The sequence below is a fragment of the Pyxicephalus adspersus genome, chromosome 10, assembly GCF_032062135.1.
Source record: "Pyxicephalus adspersus chromosome 10, UCB_Pads_2.0, whole genome shotgun sequence".
Taxonomy (NCBI): domain Eukaryota; kingdom Metazoa; phylum Chordata; class Amphibia; order Anura; family Pyxicephalidae; genus Pyxicephalus; species Pyxicephalus adspersus.
Window position 1 is genome coordinate 7,622,766 of NC_092867.1, and position 17,283 is coordinate 7,640,048.

Below are 17,283 nucleotides of genomic sequence, written 5' to 3' on the forward strand. Positions count from 1 at the left end.
GGCAAAGCTGGAATAACTTGACTCTTGCAAGAATGCCCAGGAGTTCATTTATTCATTCCCCACAGGCAGCTATACTGAAATTGCATACAGAACTGCCCATGTGCAGCTTACTTTAAAACAAAATTTTGTAAACAGGCAAATTTGTTTTATCCCATTGGCATTAAAAAAAAATATCACACCCTAGGTGAACGTAAATGGTTCTGCTGAGACTTTAGTAAATACTGTATTTGAGTTGTGATAAACCTTGTTGAAAAAGAAAATCACAACTGTAAGATAATCCCTGCCAAGTCAGACTACCAAGAGCAATGCCCAATAGGACTGACTTCATTCTGAAGTTGAGGCTGTACTTACTTTGAACCGCCGTGCCAGGAACTTGTTCTTGATCTCCAGGAAGTTTCCTCTGTTCACCTCCCCCTTGAAGGGCTCATTGAGGATGGCATACCGTACATCATTCTGGATGTCTTGCCAGCGTGCATAGCCATGTCTGAACACAGTTCAGGAAAGTAAACAAATATTCTTTATCATGTGATACCTAGCAAACAGTTAGCCATGTCATCAGTTATCATTGGACATTCTCTAGTTCGAAGACCAAAGGCAACAAACTATAGATAGTTCTTTGTCTCATTGAGGCTTCTTGACACTACTTTATTTAAAAAAAAAAATAATAATAATATTTTGGGCGTCCATTTCTAAAACCAAAGTGTATAAAAGGTTCCAGGCCCCCCCCCCATCTTGAAGCAAAATCACCACCACTCTTTCAGGCCATCTACAAGATTTTGGGTTATGTCTATGGCTACTTTAAACGCGAATCCATGTGCTAATGAGCAGAAAAACACATTTACTTTCATTTATATAAAGGCTCCGTACTGGGTTAAACAAATTTGTTTTCAGTTTTGTAAAAGGATACGTTATAATGCCAGAAAGCAGCCAGTAATCGTGTCGTCTGTGCCAGATCTCATAGGTCTTCTTGGTTACAGTTGCTGCTCTTTCTTCGTTCTGCCATAATGAGTGCAGCTCTGCAAGACAAAAGGTAGAGTAAGTATAGTGACTTCAGTCTTTTGGCTGAAGGACTATTTAACAATGACCATGTTAAATAGAAAACAGAATAAATACTATACAGGTAAATATTCATTTGTGTAATCTCTGGCTACCAGTCTTGTTTGCACTGACCATGCATAGTCGTCTTCTTATTCAGGTGTCATACGTATACCTGGTCACAAATGAACAATTCGTATTCCCTGCACAATGCAGATTACTCACCTGTGAAACCACCATCTGCAATGTTGAACATAAATCTCTGTTTGGTGGCAACAGCCTTCTTTTTCTCCTCCACAGCTTCTTTAGGTGTCTCCCCATTTTGTAATGGGACTGGTTGGACTTCTGGGAAAGAAAGAAAGTAGAGATCAGAGTTTTGTCATTTGCCACAAGTCAGATAAACAGCAAAAAGTGTCGGAGACACTAACCTTTCTTGTCTTCCACAGCAATAACGTCATCTGATTTATCTGCCTCTGCTGGAAGAGAAATAGGAGCTTAAATTAGAACACTTACAGCCAGGATTTGAAACCTAACTGCAATCAAGGACAGTTAAAGCCTCTCATACATAAGGACAACAGATGAATTCTGCTTGTACTACTTCATTTAACACAATTGAGGGAAGCCTATTACTTTTAAACATTCTAAAATGAGAAAACACTAGGATATACTACTACTTAGTATGCCGTACGGAAACGGATAATTCTTCTGGTGCAGCAGAGAATGTTCTAGAAGAGGAGGGGCCATGCCTGGATGCTTGTTTTGGCTAGTGTCCAGCCTCTTGAGGACATTGCTAATAACACTAAAGACTGCTGTGTCCCCTGATGAACTGGTGTTATCACATTAACATTTACTGTTAAAGAGAATATGTAGGATTACATATTAAAATGGAGACCTTTTGTGACAGTTGAGCATACCAATACATCAATGGGTTGGGCTTCCTAACACTCTGGAGGCTTTGGAAACATTCCGAGCTGCAGGATATTTATTTGGCTAGGGACCATGAAGCAATTTTAGGTTGCTGCACATTCAGATGCAGGATTTGTAAAATGAAGCAAAATATTACTCACCTTTCTGGTCTGTCTCCATAGGCTCCGCTGCTGGAGGCTTCTCCTCTTTCTCAGCCTCTTCTGGTTTTACCTCTGCTTTTACCTCTGCTGGGGCAGTAGGTGATTTGTTTTCTGTTGTTGTGGGTGTTGGTGCAGCTGCTGCAGGTTGGGCACTCTGCTGAAATAAGAGATGACGTCAGAGCTGCAATACCTCAAAAAAGGATCCTTAAGAAATTCATTGTAAAAGAAAGTATAGATTTTTATAGGTACCGCTAAAGTATCTTACTTCAAAAATAGAAATTTGGGAGGCTGGCATTGATTTTGTCTTTTTCTGCAACACTGTGTAGGCAGTCTTAGATGCAACATACCAGGCATAGTAATGTTCTGGCTGAATCGTGCGGACTGTTTTACTTAGCAGTCCTAAACTGTATAAGCTTCTGCTTCTGTAAAAGCATCTATTGCATATTGCCTAACTATCTAATAACAAGAGTAGAATCAGGAGACTGCGTTTAACAGGCAATTTGGTTTATAATGACTTACCTCAGTATTTTCCTCTGGGGGTTTTGTTTCAGCTTCTGGCGTTTCCTCCTTAGGAGTACTCTCTTCAGATTTTGCAGGTTCATCTGCTGAAAGGAAGACAATACATCCATTAAAATACAAAAATTGGACACTATCCATCCCCCCCCCCCCAAAAAAAAATGTACCTGAAGTACCACAAGGTTTTCAAATAAATCCTGAACAGTTGCTACCATAGTTTTCTTGTTAAACTAGAAAGTGTCCTGTCGAGCCTTTAAGGGATAGCACTTTACTGTGTGCGGCCCTCCTAAACAGACAGGTTACTGTAGTCCAGTCATGGTCTCCCACAAATCATGGAGATGAAGAGGGGAATCTAATGAAGACTGGACACAAGTCTTGTGATCCAACACAGTCTTCAATACTCTTCAGGTTTTTATGTGGAAAACTATTGAGCAGCCCAGAGCGAAAATGTTAGATAGAAATTAACCAGCAAAGTAACAAGTTCACTTTTCAATAGGAACCACTGGCGATCAACCCGGGACGGAAAATGTGTTATTACAATAACATTCCCTTCACCCAATCTCTACAACAAAAGAGGAAGGTGTTCTTTGGTTCAGCATTTTTAAGGGTATATTTAAATAGACCAGAATGAAGCCAAATATAGAAGTTCATTGCTAAAATTAAAATATTTATGATTGTAACTTACCATTTGCAGGAGTTGGTGCTGGTGTATTGGGTTGCGTATCACCTGGTGTAGATGGGGTGGGGGTTTTGGGTGATGGAGAGTCGGCAGGAGAATTCTTCTTGTTCTCCTCGGCTTCTGCCAATTCTGGCATACTCCAGCGCCCATTTACATGTTCAAACTCTTGAACCTATGAAAAAGAGGAGGCAAAAAATGTAATGTAAATATATATTAAAGCTACAAATTTTCAACTAGATCTGTATGACATGATGAGAATCAATTTAAAAAGCTAGACTGTGGCCCACTAACTCCTATTCTAACCATAAATGCAAACAGGAGATTCTAACCTTCTTACGAATGAGGGACATGACACCAATCCTGGTTAACACATGTTGGCGTGATAAACCTTCTCTTGGGACTCCATCTGCAAACGTCTCTGCCCCATCTGCTCCAGGTTCACAGAGATGACGCATAAACAATGACACGTATGCCCTGAAAAATAGAAAAAAATTGTTTAGATTTAAAAACAGCTATGTAAACATATGCTACTATCTAAACATTACATAAAACGTATAAAAAAAAAAGAACGGGATTAAAAACGCATTTTAAAAAGAACAAAATAATATGTTGCACTTTCAGTTTAGTAAATGCGTTTTTCTTTTGTACCCCTGCTAATCCTGTGGATATCACACTTGTCCAGGAGTGGCAAAGATCACATTGTGTACTCTATGGAAAAAACAGTGCTGCCACACATAAGTGAAACCTGAAGTGTTAGGACTACAGACTATTGGAATTTATCAATGCATCTATCTATTGTAGAAATAGATACATTAATTCCAAATTTGGCAAATAATTGATCCTTCATTTCCCTTAGGCTTATTCCGCAATCTTCAGACATTAACTTGCGTAACTCCTCCTTATGGGCTTCATCCAACTTTGAATTTCTCAGACCTCCTCTTGGTAATTTTTCCACACTACCAGAAGATTCATAGGTCTTAATAATTTTGGTGGTTGTATGATTACAACCCAAATCCATTGCTATCCAGGAGGCATCACTTCCATTCAGATAACGCTCTACCACTTTTTGACGTTCTGTATTACTCTGTTACATTAACTCTCTGGCCATAACGGTAAGTGCAATACTAAATATAAAAAATTAAAAACTTTGAAGATAAAAAGATGAATTTTTTCATCTTAAAACGCATTATAAATCCCTGAAATAAAAGATATTTAATTTTAAAAATCTATAAAGTAAAAAAACATAATTGACAAATCATCAATTTATTTTCATATTTTATTAATGTTTCTTGAGAAAAACTTTTATGGTAAAAATGTTGTGTTCTATTTATTTTAGAATACATTTATTGATTTATGAATAATTAGGGGTCTAAATGCTTTTTTGTGAAGTTTGGTTGCAAAAGTGTGAAGATAAAATGGGAAACCATGTAAAAACAGAGGAGTCGGGGGTACCAGAAACTAAGGAGTCGGAGTCGAAGGATTTATCTACTGACTCCACAGCCCTGTTAAAAACATTACTTTAGATAAGACTTCAGACTAAGAAAGCAACAATGGTTTTCTGAAAAGACCCACGGTCATTTTCTTGAACTCAAATATTGCACAAACACTTTCAATGTTATACTTAACAGATCAGAAATGAACAACTGTTGGGTTTGAGATTAGTTTGCTCCTTACTTGAACTCTTTCTCTGATTTTCCACGCAAATCTCTCACAAGCCACTGAGTGGTAAAGGCATCCTGAGGGGGCATTCCATAGCGCATAATTGCATTCAAGAAGGCCTTTCTCTGTCTGGCATTGAATCCCAATACCTAAGAAGAAAAAGACATATACAGTGTTCACTTAATACCTCCTTTTGTGCGCTTTTAAAATGCTACAAACCAACAACCCAAGAACTCAAAAATGCATCTACCTCGATATTGCCTCCCACCCGAGCCAGCAGTGGAGGGAGTGGTTTGTCCTTATCATTTCTCAGTCCTTTCCTGTTGGGTCGACGAGCGGCTGTGATGATAAAAAGGTGTGTCAGAGTGCAGTCAACCGGTAGAATGCATACCAGGCAAGTGCGCGCCATTGAAAAATTATCAACACAATACGTAATCAATACATACCCTCTGATCGCTCATCAAAGTCTTCATCACCTTCTTCTGAGGCCACAGAATAATCAGACTGGTTATCAGATTGGTCATCTTGCCAATCTGAAAAACATAAAGACCAAGTTTACAAAAAATAAATAAATAAAAGCACTTAAGAACATCTAGAACAAAAGGACTACAGACAGCCTTTGTACTCAAAGCTTTAGCAATAAAAGGAGTAAAATAATGTAGCTTCCTTCCTCACCTCTGTCCTCTTGGCTGCCATCGTTGTAATTGACTTGTTTGCGGATTCTTTTTCCTTTGCCTAGATTCCGTGCCAGATCTTCCTGCTGCTGCTCATAATGATGCCGGAGAAGCTTCTCCCAATAGTCGGGATCCACACTCTCCTCCTGCTTAATGATTTCACGGACAACCTCCTCTTCATCCTGAGCAGGGAAGAGAAATATTTAACAGCCGTTTGAGATTTGTGGGCTAACACGATAGGGTTTCCAACAGTTTGGTATAATACTCTACAAATGCATCAGTGAGGCTACAGTGGCCTCCATTGAATTTGTTCTGTCGAGCCTTTAAGGGAATGCACATTTCTGTGTGCGGCCCTCCTAAACAGACAGGAATATTCTATGTCCAGTCTTCTATCTTCCCCCAACATAAAGATAGAGGGCTTTGAAGAGTTGAAATGGCTGGACAACAAAGCCTGGATTCAAGTAAACAATAAGAACTTTAACAGATTACATATTTTTACAAAAATGTATTAGAAATTTCTATTTAAAAGATAGAAAGCTGTTGAGAGTATTAATCAGAAAGAATGATACTATGACTGTAAGGGCACAAATACTGCCAGAGATTGTAACTTATATTTCATGGTAACCACAGAGAAGAATTTTATATAATCAAACAAAAGCAGGAATCTTAAGGTAGGTGATCCTCAGAACCAGAGGACATTTCTATCTATTCCAGTCAAAAAGGTTTGGGTAGGGTTAGACATTTGACCTGCACTTATATAGATTAGGAATTTTACTGCATCAGAACACCATAAAATGATCATGCCCAATTTATACCCCCACGTGTGAAATTCATTCCTTACCATTTCCTCCTCTCTGACAACGTATTGAGCCACTTTGAAAGAGCTCAGATATTCATTCATTCCTTGAATTTCAGTGTCTTCTATCTGATCTTGGTTCCTGTCCAGCAGTTTATCAATGGCTCGGTCATCGTAGTGAATAACACTGCTGTCTTCACCCTCCTTGTTTTCACCTATGGCCATAACAAAGGTGGTAAATGGCTTGCATAGAAGTCACCCTTCGTCAGCTTCCACTAAGAAATTGTGATCATTGCTTACCTTCTGTTGCCTCATCTTTAAAGAGCTCTTCAGTACCAAACTTTAAGATATCGTCCAGTTCCTGCTTGGACATTGACCCGGTTTTGGAGCCGAGACCTGGCCTTACAACCAAATGGGTCAACATCATCTTTTTCTTTGCTACCTGAGTAATTCTCTCTTCCACAGAGGCACGAGTTACAAACCGATAGATCATAACCTTTTTGTTCTGTCCAATACGGTGAGCTCTGCTGAAGGCCTGTTGGAAAAGACAGCGTTAAGAAAAATTTCATAGCACTTCTAATTTAATTAGGTAGCATTATGTTCTGCAGTGCTTTACAGTTGGGTATGAAATAACTAGGTATAAAGTTTAAAGAGATCCCGTCACCTTTTTAATAATGGCTGCTTTAAAATATCTGTTTCCACCCATTAGGATACAGTGCTTGGGCCTTTTGGGATGAAGTGCAATGGAGTAGTATGTAAAGTGATAACGATTAGGAAACACGATCACTCGGTAAGAAGTTTCAGGGACAGTTTTATTGCTGCACAATTTGATTTGTTGAGAGAAGGAGAGCAGTCCTTACCTGAATATCATTGTGAGGGTTCCAATCAGAGTCGTAAATGATTACAGTATCGGCTGTGGCAAGATTAATTCCTAAACCACCAGCACGAGTGGACAAGAGGAAACAGAATTGCTGAGCACCAGGAGCTACAAGACAAGACATTAAGATCAGGGAAATTCATGAAATACTATGCTGACAAATTGCCTGTAACAGTTTCAAACCAAAATGATTCTGGCAAAATAAAACAGATAATACCCAACACCAGTCGGGTCACATCTAAGATCATTGACACTCACCATTAAAGCGATCAATGGCTTCCTGTCGCATGTTTCCGGTAATTCCACCATCTATTCTCTCATATTTATATCCCTCATGCTCCAAGAAATCTTCCAGCAAGTCCAACATCTTTGTCATCTACCCAAAGAGAAAGGGAGTCAAAAACACTGAATTAACAACATTGTTTACGGAGAACTGAAAGCATGACCATTTCGTTAAAGCAGACCTCCAGGCTCCTCCCCCCCCCCCATACCTCTTGGTCATACACACATACACTGTCTTGAACCCACTTTATCACTAGAACAGACAAACATTTTTGTGGGAACACCTCTAACCTGGGAAAAGATGAGCACTCTGTGTCCATTATCCTTAAGATTTCTCAACATCTTTTGAAGCAGCAACAGCTTTCCGGCACCCTTGATGAGGGCACTGCCATCATACATCCCGTTAGGCATCTTGGGAGCTTCCTGTGAAATACAGCAATGAATCAGTGTCACCTGGTATACAGTGGTCTAGGGAAACATGTTTTTTAAATAGGTAAAGTATGGTTTTTCTTACCATAGCAGCCACTGGGAACAGGTATGGATGGTTGCAGCATTTCTTCAAATCCATCACCACATTGAGCAGAGATACTTGATTACCACCTCCTCGAGCATTCAGAGCCTCAAAATTTCTAGTGAGGATGAATTTGTAGTACTTCCTGTAATTGTGAGAGTGTTAATGGCAGCACAGGAGTCTTCTGGCTCATAATAAGGAATACAAAATCATCACGATTACTTACTTCTGCATGGGGCTTAGCTCCACACGGACGATGAGCTCAGTCTTAGAAGGCATGTTCTTGAACACATCAGCCTTCAATCGTCTCAACATGTGAGGACCAAGCATATCATGGAGCTTCTTAATCTGATCTTCCTTGGCAATATCTGCAAATTCCTCCAAGAAGCCCTCCAGGTTGCTACAAAAAGAATTAACTTTTAAATCCTCAGAATTACATGCTAATAAAGGGTAAATGAAGAAAAACAGTTTATTACTTAAATATTTTTTTCTTAAAATATAGACAAACCAAATCTACTCCCTGAAGTCACAGACAAAAAAAAAAAAAAAAAGACAACCTCATACAGATTCCATCAATGTACAAGCCCAAATGAATAATTTGTATCATTGGGTAACATTATTAAACCATTACCATGCCTGTGCACCAGATTTCATATTAGAAAAGGCTACAAAAAAAGAGGTCAGGAACCTGCTGTCAGTAGTCAGCTTCTTTCAGTTAGTTTTACCCAAATATCGATAAAGGGGTTCGTGGTTCCAAATACATCTTTGAATAAGTTTTTTCAAAACTGAAAAGTTGAAAGGTGAGCCATATTGGCCAGGAAAGCCAATCGCTCGAGTGCCATGGTGCTCCCTCCCCGAACTACAAACAGAAATACAGACTAAATATATCAAAGACAACACCTCTTAGATACATACTTGAAACGCTCTGGTGTTAAGAAATTGAGCAGATGGAACAATTCCTCCAGATTGTTTTGCAGAGGGGTTCCTGTAAGAAGCAGCTTATGTTGAAGACTGTAGCCATTCAGAACTCTGAAAAACTAGGGAGAAAAGCAGACAAGTTAAAAATGACAATGACACCATACAATATCACCTCTTCAGTCAAAATGTAATGCTTTCTTACCTTGGACTGGTTATTTTTCAGACGATGAGCTTCATCAACCACAAGACAGGCCCAATCTATTGAGCCCAGGACTGCCATGTCTATGGTAATCAGCTCATAAGATGTCAACAAAACATGGAATTTCACAGAGGCCTCTTTCTGTACAGCAGAAGAAAAAAAATATAGCAACATTAAGGGGAGGCTTTTTTTCCCCATCACAATGAGAATATAATGTGAACAAATGCATGTTACAAACCTTCATTCGTGAGGCTTTTTTGCCTCCTCGGATTGCATTATCTTCAAAGGAAAACTCATTCTCTCGAATGACAGCTCGGCTATCCTTGTCTCCAACATATGTGACAACATACATATCAGGAGCCCACATCTCAAATTCACGCTCCCAATTGATAATGGTGGACAGAGGTGCACTGACCAGGAAAGGACCTTTAGAATGACCCTGAAACAGACAGACCCCATTAGGTGGCATTTAGGAATTGAAAGAAAAAAAAAATCACTTCAGGCAGGCGGTTAGTAAAAGTACTCAATTCTGACAAGGCCAATACAATCCATAGGGAAAATGATATTTTTATCATGTGTGACAATCACTTTAAAATTAAGGCTAAGCACAGGAAGTAGACTATGCATTTTCTTCCCAATAGGGCAAAATATTTGAGAACATTGGATGGGAAGGATTTTTGCAAGAGCAAAACTATGTCTGCCTTATTAAAAAAAAAAAAAAAAAAATCAGTAATGGGTTACAAAACACCAACTTACCTCTTTATAAAGAGAGTACAAGAATACGGCAGTCTGCACGGTCTTGCCCAGACCCATTTCATCTGCCAGAATGGTATCCGTACCCTGTGCCCATGAAAACCGCAGCCAATTCAAACCTTCCAGCTGGTAGGGATGCAAGGTTCCTCCAGTAGAATCCAAATACTCTGGTTGGCGTTCATATTTAACTGTCGGCTGAGAGAACAGAGGCTTATGAGAACCAAGACCGAACAACCCAGGCCTACAAAGAATATACATATTTGGCAACTTACATCAACAGTTGGGGTGTCAGGAGGTCGCTCAATTTTTCCAACTTTAACTTTCTTAACTTTTTTGCCAGGCCGTCCTTCCTCACCACACATAAGCTCCCTGAAAAATCAGAGTTCATGTAAACAAAGGCAGCATTCAACAGCAAGTTGAAGCAGTCATCACATACAGGACAAACACTCACCTGTGGTTCCAGTAAGCCTGTTTGTAAGGCTCATAGTCCTGAATGTCTACATCTTCCAACTCCCAAGATGCCTGGTCATAAGGAAGGTCTCTCCATTTGATCAGGTAATGCACATTGCTCTTCTTGTCCACACTGAGATAACAGAAAGCAGGTAATTCAGCAGTAATTCAACGATTCAAACTACTAGAGACAGGGCATATATACACTAGAAGTATACACAGCAACAGTTACTGTTGAAAAAAAAAATAGAGAAGAACTCCCCCCCCCCCCCCCCCACCCACCCAAGGTTTAATCTTTCCTGACATTCACCACACAACCTTCTGTGCAAATCCTTGACACAACTAGTAACAGGCATCCTAGGAACAAAATCAAAGGACATTTCGTTGTCCCTATATCACCAGAACACCATACAAACCTAGTACATGATCAGCCTATTCCATAAGATGCAGCGTACTGATAATCACTTGCATTCACAATTCATATCAATGCAGTCTCATGAAAGCCATGTGCAATAGGTACATGTATTTGGCAAGGGCAGTAGTGCTAATGGCATGGCGGAAGTCATGCTAAACTTTTTTTAATTCTTAAAACTGGTTTACAAGAGTCCATATTCAGGCAGTAGAAAAACTAAATAGTAGACTAGATGATATTCCGATACAGTAACCCTACTTTACCCCCTGCATATTCATTGAACCCAATGTCCCAGGCTCTGCAATAAGACTGCTCAGTGCTACCAAAGTTCACATGGCACGTAACTTCCCTAAAGCTTTGTCACCCCTATCTTACCTGTGGTTCAGGATTCTGTGAATCATTAACCATTCAGGTTTGATGCCATAACGGAAGAATTTCTCCTCCAGTTCCAGATATTTTGGATCTTTGTTTTTTCTTTTACGACTCTTCTCTTCTTCATCTACGCCATAATCTCCAGCTGGAGGCTCGTCCATGTCATTCTTTCTCTGGTAGTTCCTAAACATGACCTGGCAGTGCAGCTCTAGCTGTAAAAAAAAAAAAAAAAAAAAAAAAAAAAAAGGGAAAATGGAATAAGGGTTTTTTTCTTCAAATAATTATATATGCCATCACAGCTCAGTGTTTTCCCTAGTCCTTTTTTAGCCAGGTGCACCACCCAGCACTTTTCAGTAACCACCTGGCTGTTTTTGAGTGATTACTGGTGAGTTGGGCCACAATACAGAGGCTGCCAATGCAGCTTAAAAATATTTCGGGGTTAACACTGCAGCTGTATAAAAGTTATTATATTTTAATCTGCAATTACTCATATTTCTAAACACTCCTTTGTGCAATATAAAAACCCACATAGCTCACTTGCAAACAGTACCCAAGACACTGTATGGTTATTACCACTTACCTGAAGTTCTGTCACCCAAGAACAATGCAGGTAGGACATGCCATGCCACTTAACGAAGAACTCACGTTCCGGTCTACCTTCCAAAGGTTTCGGAGGAGGGGCATCAGGATCTGCACCTGCTGGTTTGGGCACTGGGGTAGGAGGCGGCGGCTGCCCCCACTTCCATGTGAGGATTTTCTGGATTTTACCTTTCATGGGTGGACACTAAAGACAAAGCAGACATTGAACTTTATATTTAAAAGCTCTGCATTGTGACATCAACAAGAATATTAAGGAGCATTAAAAAAAAGCACTTACTGTGCATCTTGGGCACAACCATTCTCCATTGGGTATTTCTGGCAGTGGTGGGTTCAGACAGTGAATGTGATAAGAGGAAGGACAAGCGTCACAGCAAAGTAGTTCTCCTCCATCTTTACACACACGGCAAAATTCCATGTGGTGATCCTCCTCCTCAGGGTCACCTACAGTCTCATCCAAATCCTCATCACACTCAGAGTTATCTTCCTTAGCTTCCCACTGTACTCCCTCCTTTTCCTGTAAAATAAAGAAATAATTAGACTGTTGTATGTGGGGACAGAAAGTACAGCAAGCTGATGTTACTATAATACACAAACATGTCTGTCAATTATTTCACTTACACAATGTGGGCAGCTCCATTTGCCCTCTGGTGCCTTATCCATATCGGGGTCTAGGCAAACCATGTGGTATGCTCGGGGACAAGTATCACAAAGGATGATCTCCCCTCCTTGCTGGCAAACCTCACAGTAGTCCTGGTGGTCAGTTTCATAGCCATCAGCAGCACCCGCTACGTCCTCCTCACCTTTAAAAGTGAAAATATAAACATTCAATATCCTCAAGGATGTGGTTTTACTTATACAACAAGTGTTAAGTACCAAATTTTCACTTGATATGAGCCTTTTGCAATCCCCTGTGTAGCAGAGCTTAAATTAGAAGGAGAAAGAAGCATTAGGGGACTATTAGATGTGTTGCATGACTCTGGTGCAAACAACTGTAAGGAGAGCAACACAGCAGCTGCTTCTCCATTCATGGTCAAATCACGAGCTTTAGACAAGACCTTTATAACTTAAGTGCAGCAGAGAGTCAAGCTGCCTGCTAGACAGGGCTGTGCTGATCACAAAACTGGATGGAAGTACAAATTATTTGGTATATATTCAGCAGTCAGCTTTATTTGCATTTATCAAGCTTGCCAGTTACCTTTCTTCTTCTTCTTGCTGGCTTTAAGTTTCTTGCGGCTTCGGCTGCTCTTGCTAGTGGATCCATCAGAAACAGACATGCTGTTCATGCTACCCTCATCGTAATCAGAGTCCACATCAAGGTCCTCCTCTTCACTCTGCAGGGACAAGAAAATGAAAAAGGTTCATTGGTATTCATTCAAAGCATATTTTTCAATAGTAAGACACTCGAATGCCACAGTGGTCACTTACAGAGGAGCGTTTGCGTTTTGAACCAAAGCCCCCAAGCTTAATCTTTAGAGGGGCCACCTTCTTGGCTTTGGTCTTTTTTTCTGGTGGACGAATAACCTTTGGTTTCTTCCTGGCATTGGGTCCTAAAAAGATAAATAAATAAGAATTAGGAAATTAAAAAAAGTAGTTTATATAAAAAAAAAAAAAAAAAAAAAAAAAGGGGATACATCATCTGATTAACTCGTGTCCCACTTACCTTTCTGACCCAATAGAAAAGTACCCCTATAGACGAACTCTTTGCTCCTCCAATTACCTACTAACTACTTCTTCACTCAAAACCTCGTCAGACGCACAGCTCAAAGACTTTTCTAGAGCTGTCCCGACTCTCTGAAATGGTCTTCCTCATCCTATTTGGCTTGCTCCTACTTTCTACTCATTTAAAAGAGCACTCAAAACCCCTCTTTTTATGCTTGCCTAACCGACTTCTTTTGACTCCTAAACCCTCACTACTCACCCACCATTCCATATCCCCCCTCCTATTGTGTAATACTCCCCCCCACCTGCTAGATTGTAAGCTCCTCTGGGGAGGGTCCTCTCCTCCTCCTGTATTGGTCTGTCAACCCCTATTTAATGTACAGCACCGCGTAATATGTTGGCGCTATAAAAATCTTGTTTAATAATAATTAACAGGATTGCCTCCTTCAAGAAGTCTGCTGTGGATCCAGTAGTGAAAATGGCAGCTCCCTAGGTCCTGGACCTGTCATTGCTTCTGGGCAACTACAAAACCATACATATGTTACATAATCCGAAGTATGCAGGGCATACTTGCCAATCATGTCAGAAGCCCACCACCCACAAACAAGTTTAGTTCCACTTTGAGAGGTGACACTAATATCCGTTCTTGCACTTGCTCAGCCAACAAGAAATATACAATCCCCACAATACTACCTGTTCTTCTGAGTTTTTGCACACGAGTGATTTGCATACTTGCCTTTTCCTTCCTTGGTTTTGGCTTTACGCAGTGGAACCTCAACTGGTGGTGGTGGTGGTGGTGGAGGAGGAGGAGGAGCAACCACCTCCGTAGATGCTACCATACTGGCAACCACAGCCTCGGCAGCAGCAGCTGCAGCAGCAACAGATGCCCCAGAGCTGCCTTTCAAGGGATTGTTAGTGCTGAACTCCCTCCACTTGGCTCCAAGAACCATCATCATCTTAGAAACAGCAATTTTAGGGTTCTTTGCAGCAATCAGAGGCCTAAATAAAAGACAGCAGAGATTGGAATGATATGCGATACAATCAACCTATGGGAAGCGACAGAAGACAAATAAAATCCCCATACCTGACGAACTGACTGAAAGCCTTATAGTTGGTCAATGTCCTGTAATCGTCCTCAGTGAACACATGATCAATGTCCTCCATTCCCCAGTCTTCCAAAAGCTGTCCAGAAGTCTTTGGTTCCTGTGAGGCATATATAAATCACTTTTAGAAGGGGAAAAAAAAAAAACACCAATACAAACTGAGGAGAAGGATGAATTCTTTCTTTATCCAGAGGCAATAGATGCAACCACTCAAGACCAACACATCATGTTTGTATGGCACCAATAGATCAATGCCCTATGCACAGATATTTTATTATGTAGTCAATCGGTAAAAAAAAAAAAAAAGAAAAAAGTAGCCACTGAAAATAAAGCCATTTTGTACTTTGACCCACTGACCTTGGAATCGTCGTCATCATCTTCATCCTCGTCACGTGGTTTCACTTTCGATTTCTTTTCTTTTTTCTGAGATAGCTTCTTTTTCTTCTTTTTTCCAGGGGTGTAATCGCTGCCCTCGCTGTCTGAGCGAACAGGTCCCAGATCATCATCCCCAAAATCATTTCCTTCCCCTGAGCTGTCATCCACATCCTGCACAGAATGTAATGCACTTTCTCAATGCAAGCTTTTATCAATCTCGGCTTAATCTTTGCAAAACTTTGCCATAAGAGCACTAATATCAACCAGTTTAGCTACACACTTACCTCCTTTTTCTGACGCTTTCCTTTGGGGGTTTTGGATTCCCGGGGCTTTTTAGGTTTTTTCTTTTTCTTTACTTTGGGCGTTTCGACTTCAGAGAGGTCATCATCCAAATCATCGTCATCTGTAAGAATGAAGTGAAAATTTGTAGTGATAGAAAAGCATTGTGCGTTAAGCAAAAGCATTAGGTATCATCTTTAACACAGACAAAAGAAGTCCCTGAAAAATTAGGCCACTCTAGGGTGCATCCTAGAACCAAAAAAGCAAATGGACCAAAGAAGAATTTATTACACAAGCCTATTACCTGTCTACAGCCATCCAGTAGATGAGGGGTGTCAAAATCAAATACACAGTGCGCCAAAATTAAAAACTTAGACAAAGCCACGGGACAAACTTGAAACTGAAATAGCACCGCTACTATAATTCCTTGGGTCTAAAAAAAAACAGTCCAATGCGGGGCCACGCACAGGCAGAGAGGCCGCTGGTCTATGGACGCATGCGATGCCGCTACTACGATTCCCGGCCTTAGTTACGTCTATAAAAAACAGTCCAATGCGGGGCCACACATAGGCAGAGAGGCCGCTGATCCATAGACGCCAATGATGCCAGGAATTGTAGTAGAGGCGCCATATCATTGGAGCAGCGGGCCAGCTGCAATTCATATTTTGGTTGTCTTGGAGGGCGGGAAAAAAAAACAAAAACGCGGGCCAGCGTTTGACACTCCTGCCGTAGATCAAGGCATGGAAACATTCAGTTCCTCACCTGCTTACCCATAGAAATTTGTGTTAAAAGTCAAAGGATGTGTTAAGATTTACATTCTGATGTTTCAGCACTGAAGAGTAAATCTAGGGTAAGAAAGAACAGTGGCTTCTTTGTAGCTTTTTACTTCTAGAAGCCTAATTATTACTGGGCCAGGGGGTTTTAGAACTAAAAACAAAAATATTTCTGTTTATAAAACAAAGGATATCAACATAGCATCAATAGGAATCTTTTTTTTTTTTTTTTAAACTTCCAGAAAAGAAACCCATCCAGACGGGTAGTGTTTAGAGCGGTCATAATAAAAAGAAAAGGGAACAAATATGGCAACTTTGTTAACTTTGCAAACCAACCATTTCCTATCCTGGGAAAACATTTTGGTTACTGGCAGAAAGTGAATGAATAATAAAATCTGACTTGTAATCCTTCCCCATTTTAAAACCAAAACTAAAAAGAGTTTTGACGAAAGTGACAAAATGAATCTAGAGTGTGCGAGTGATTGTTTTTCGATCGGGACAGGAAGTCTTTTATGCAAGGTGAAAAACACACACTTTCTTTGCACACCTCTACAGCATCTCGCCTGTGATAAAGTACAACCTATCGCAGGAAGAAGGAATGTGTAGCAGGACACGGTAGGAGGGGTAATGTGGGGGTGTTAAACACATTACTCAACTGCCAGATCATTTCTATGTCAAGGGGGGGTGGAATGGGTGGGGCAAGACACATACTGTGAAGGCAGATCTATGCGCACACAAAATGAGATGACAAAGAAGCAATCTGTGCTCTCGTCTGTTCTAGAACTACAAGTCTCAGCGTGCTGCCAGGCAAAAGCCAACCTTCCATTCGGGCAATTTGAGACTTCTTAAGAGAAATATATATATATATATATAAAAAAAAAATATATATAAAAAGGGGGGGCAACATTTTTCTGAATTGATCAGGAAATGCATGCCCTGCTCTGATGCAGCCATGATGGTCATGCATTTGGCATGATAGCAAAATGCTGCCATTTTTAGGGACACAAAAAGAAATCGCAATGCTAGCGGCAGGCATAGGCAAAAGAGCACAATATCACCCTATTCAGGTCACTGAATAAATATGGCTGCTCTTTATTACAAGGTTATGAAGACAGATTAATTTGGCCTGAGCCTGACTATTGTGCGAGGCTGCAGATATCACCGTTCAGGGATCAGAGATGAGGGGCAGCCCTGCACGCTGGCAATGGTACTTGCTGCATAATTAGTCCGGCAGAGCCATTTCAGAGCCCAGCGGACCTCAGGGGGTGCAAATAAGAATGATGGCCGACAGCAG

The 17,283-nt window shown here is 40.5% G+C and overlaps 1 protein-coding gene and 2 non-coding genes across 4 annotated transcripts in view; all 3 read right to left on the reverse strand.

The window, feature by feature from the left end:
- CHD4 (chromodomain helicase DNA binding protein 4) overlaps window positions 1-17,283 on the reverse strand; it is a 32,636-nt gene that overhangs the window by 2,404 nt on the left and 12,949 nt on the right. Inside the window, exons 3-37 of one of the 2 annotated variants that reach the window (XM_072425065.1) lie at window positions 15,222-15,340; window positions 14,920-15,108; window positions 14,544-14,662; window positions 14,196-14,458; window positions 13,226-13,347; window positions 12,996-13,131; window positions 12,419-12,600; window positions 12,078-12,314; window positions 11,781-11,984; window positions 11,204-11,412; window positions 10,418-10,549; window positions 10,239-10,335; window positions 9,970-10,161; window positions 9,452-9,652; window positions 9,217-9,354; window positions 9,012-9,133; window positions 8,323-8,496; window positions 8,100-8,241; window positions 7,877-8,008; window positions 7,562-7,679; window positions 7,287-7,411; window positions 6,727-6,961; window positions 6,472-6,641; window positions 5,632-5,812; window positions 5,403-5,489; window positions 5,207-5,295; window positions 4,972-5,105; window positions 3,627-3,771; window positions 3,304-3,469; window positions 2,622-2,704; window positions 2,103-2,259; window positions 1,464-1,511; window positions 1,261-1,380; window positions 908-1,016; window positions 352-484 (exon numbers count right to left, since the gene is read on the reverse strand). In XM_072425065.1, coding sequence (XP_072281166.1) covers window positions 352-484; window positions 908-1,016; window positions 1,261-1,380; window positions 1,464-1,511; window positions 2,103-2,259; window positions 2,622-2,704; window positions 3,304-3,469; window positions 3,627-3,771; window positions 4,972-5,105; window positions 5,207-5,295; window positions 5,403-5,489; window positions 5,632-5,812; window positions 6,472-6,641; window positions 6,727-6,961; window positions 7,287-7,411; window positions 7,562-7,679; window positions 7,877-8,008; window positions 8,100-8,241; window positions 8,323-8,496; window positions 9,012-9,133; window positions 9,217-9,354; window positions 9,452-9,652; window positions 9,970-10,161; window positions 10,239-10,335; window positions 10,418-10,549; window positions 11,204-11,412; window positions 11,781-11,984; window positions 12,078-12,314; window positions 12,419-12,600; window positions 12,996-13,131; window positions 13,226-13,347; window positions 14,196-14,458; window positions 14,544-14,662; window positions 14,920-15,108; window positions 15,222-15,340 — 5,210 coding nt within the window. Of the gene's footprint in view, window positions 1-351; window positions 485-907; window positions 1,017-1,260; window positions 1,381-1,463; window positions 1,512-2,102; window positions 2,260-2,621; window positions 2,708-3,303; window positions 3,470-3,626; window positions 3,772-4,971; window positions 5,106-5,206; window positions 5,296-5,402; window positions 5,490-5,631; window positions 5,813-6,471; window positions 6,642-6,726; window positions 6,962-7,286; window positions 7,412-7,561; window positions 7,680-7,876; window positions 8,009-8,099; window positions 8,242-8,322; window positions 8,497-9,011; window positions 9,134-9,216; window positions 9,355-9,451; window positions 9,653-9,969; window positions 10,162-10,238; window positions 10,336-10,417; window positions 10,550-11,203; window positions 11,413-11,780; window positions 11,985-12,077; window positions 12,315-12,418; window positions 12,601-12,995; window positions 13,132-13,225; window positions 13,348-14,195; window positions 14,459-14,543; window positions 14,663-14,919; window positions 15,109-15,221; window positions 15,341-17,283 lie in introns of both variants that reach the window. The other variant, XM_072425064.1, reaches the window with a different exon arrangement.
- LOC140340186 (small Cajal body-specific RNA 11) lies at window positions 2,855-2,987 on the reverse strand. Its single transcript, XR_011922617.1, has one exon.
- On the reverse strand, window positions 5,937-6,075 carry LOC140340185 (small Cajal body-specific RNA 11). Its single transcript, XR_011922616.1, has one exon.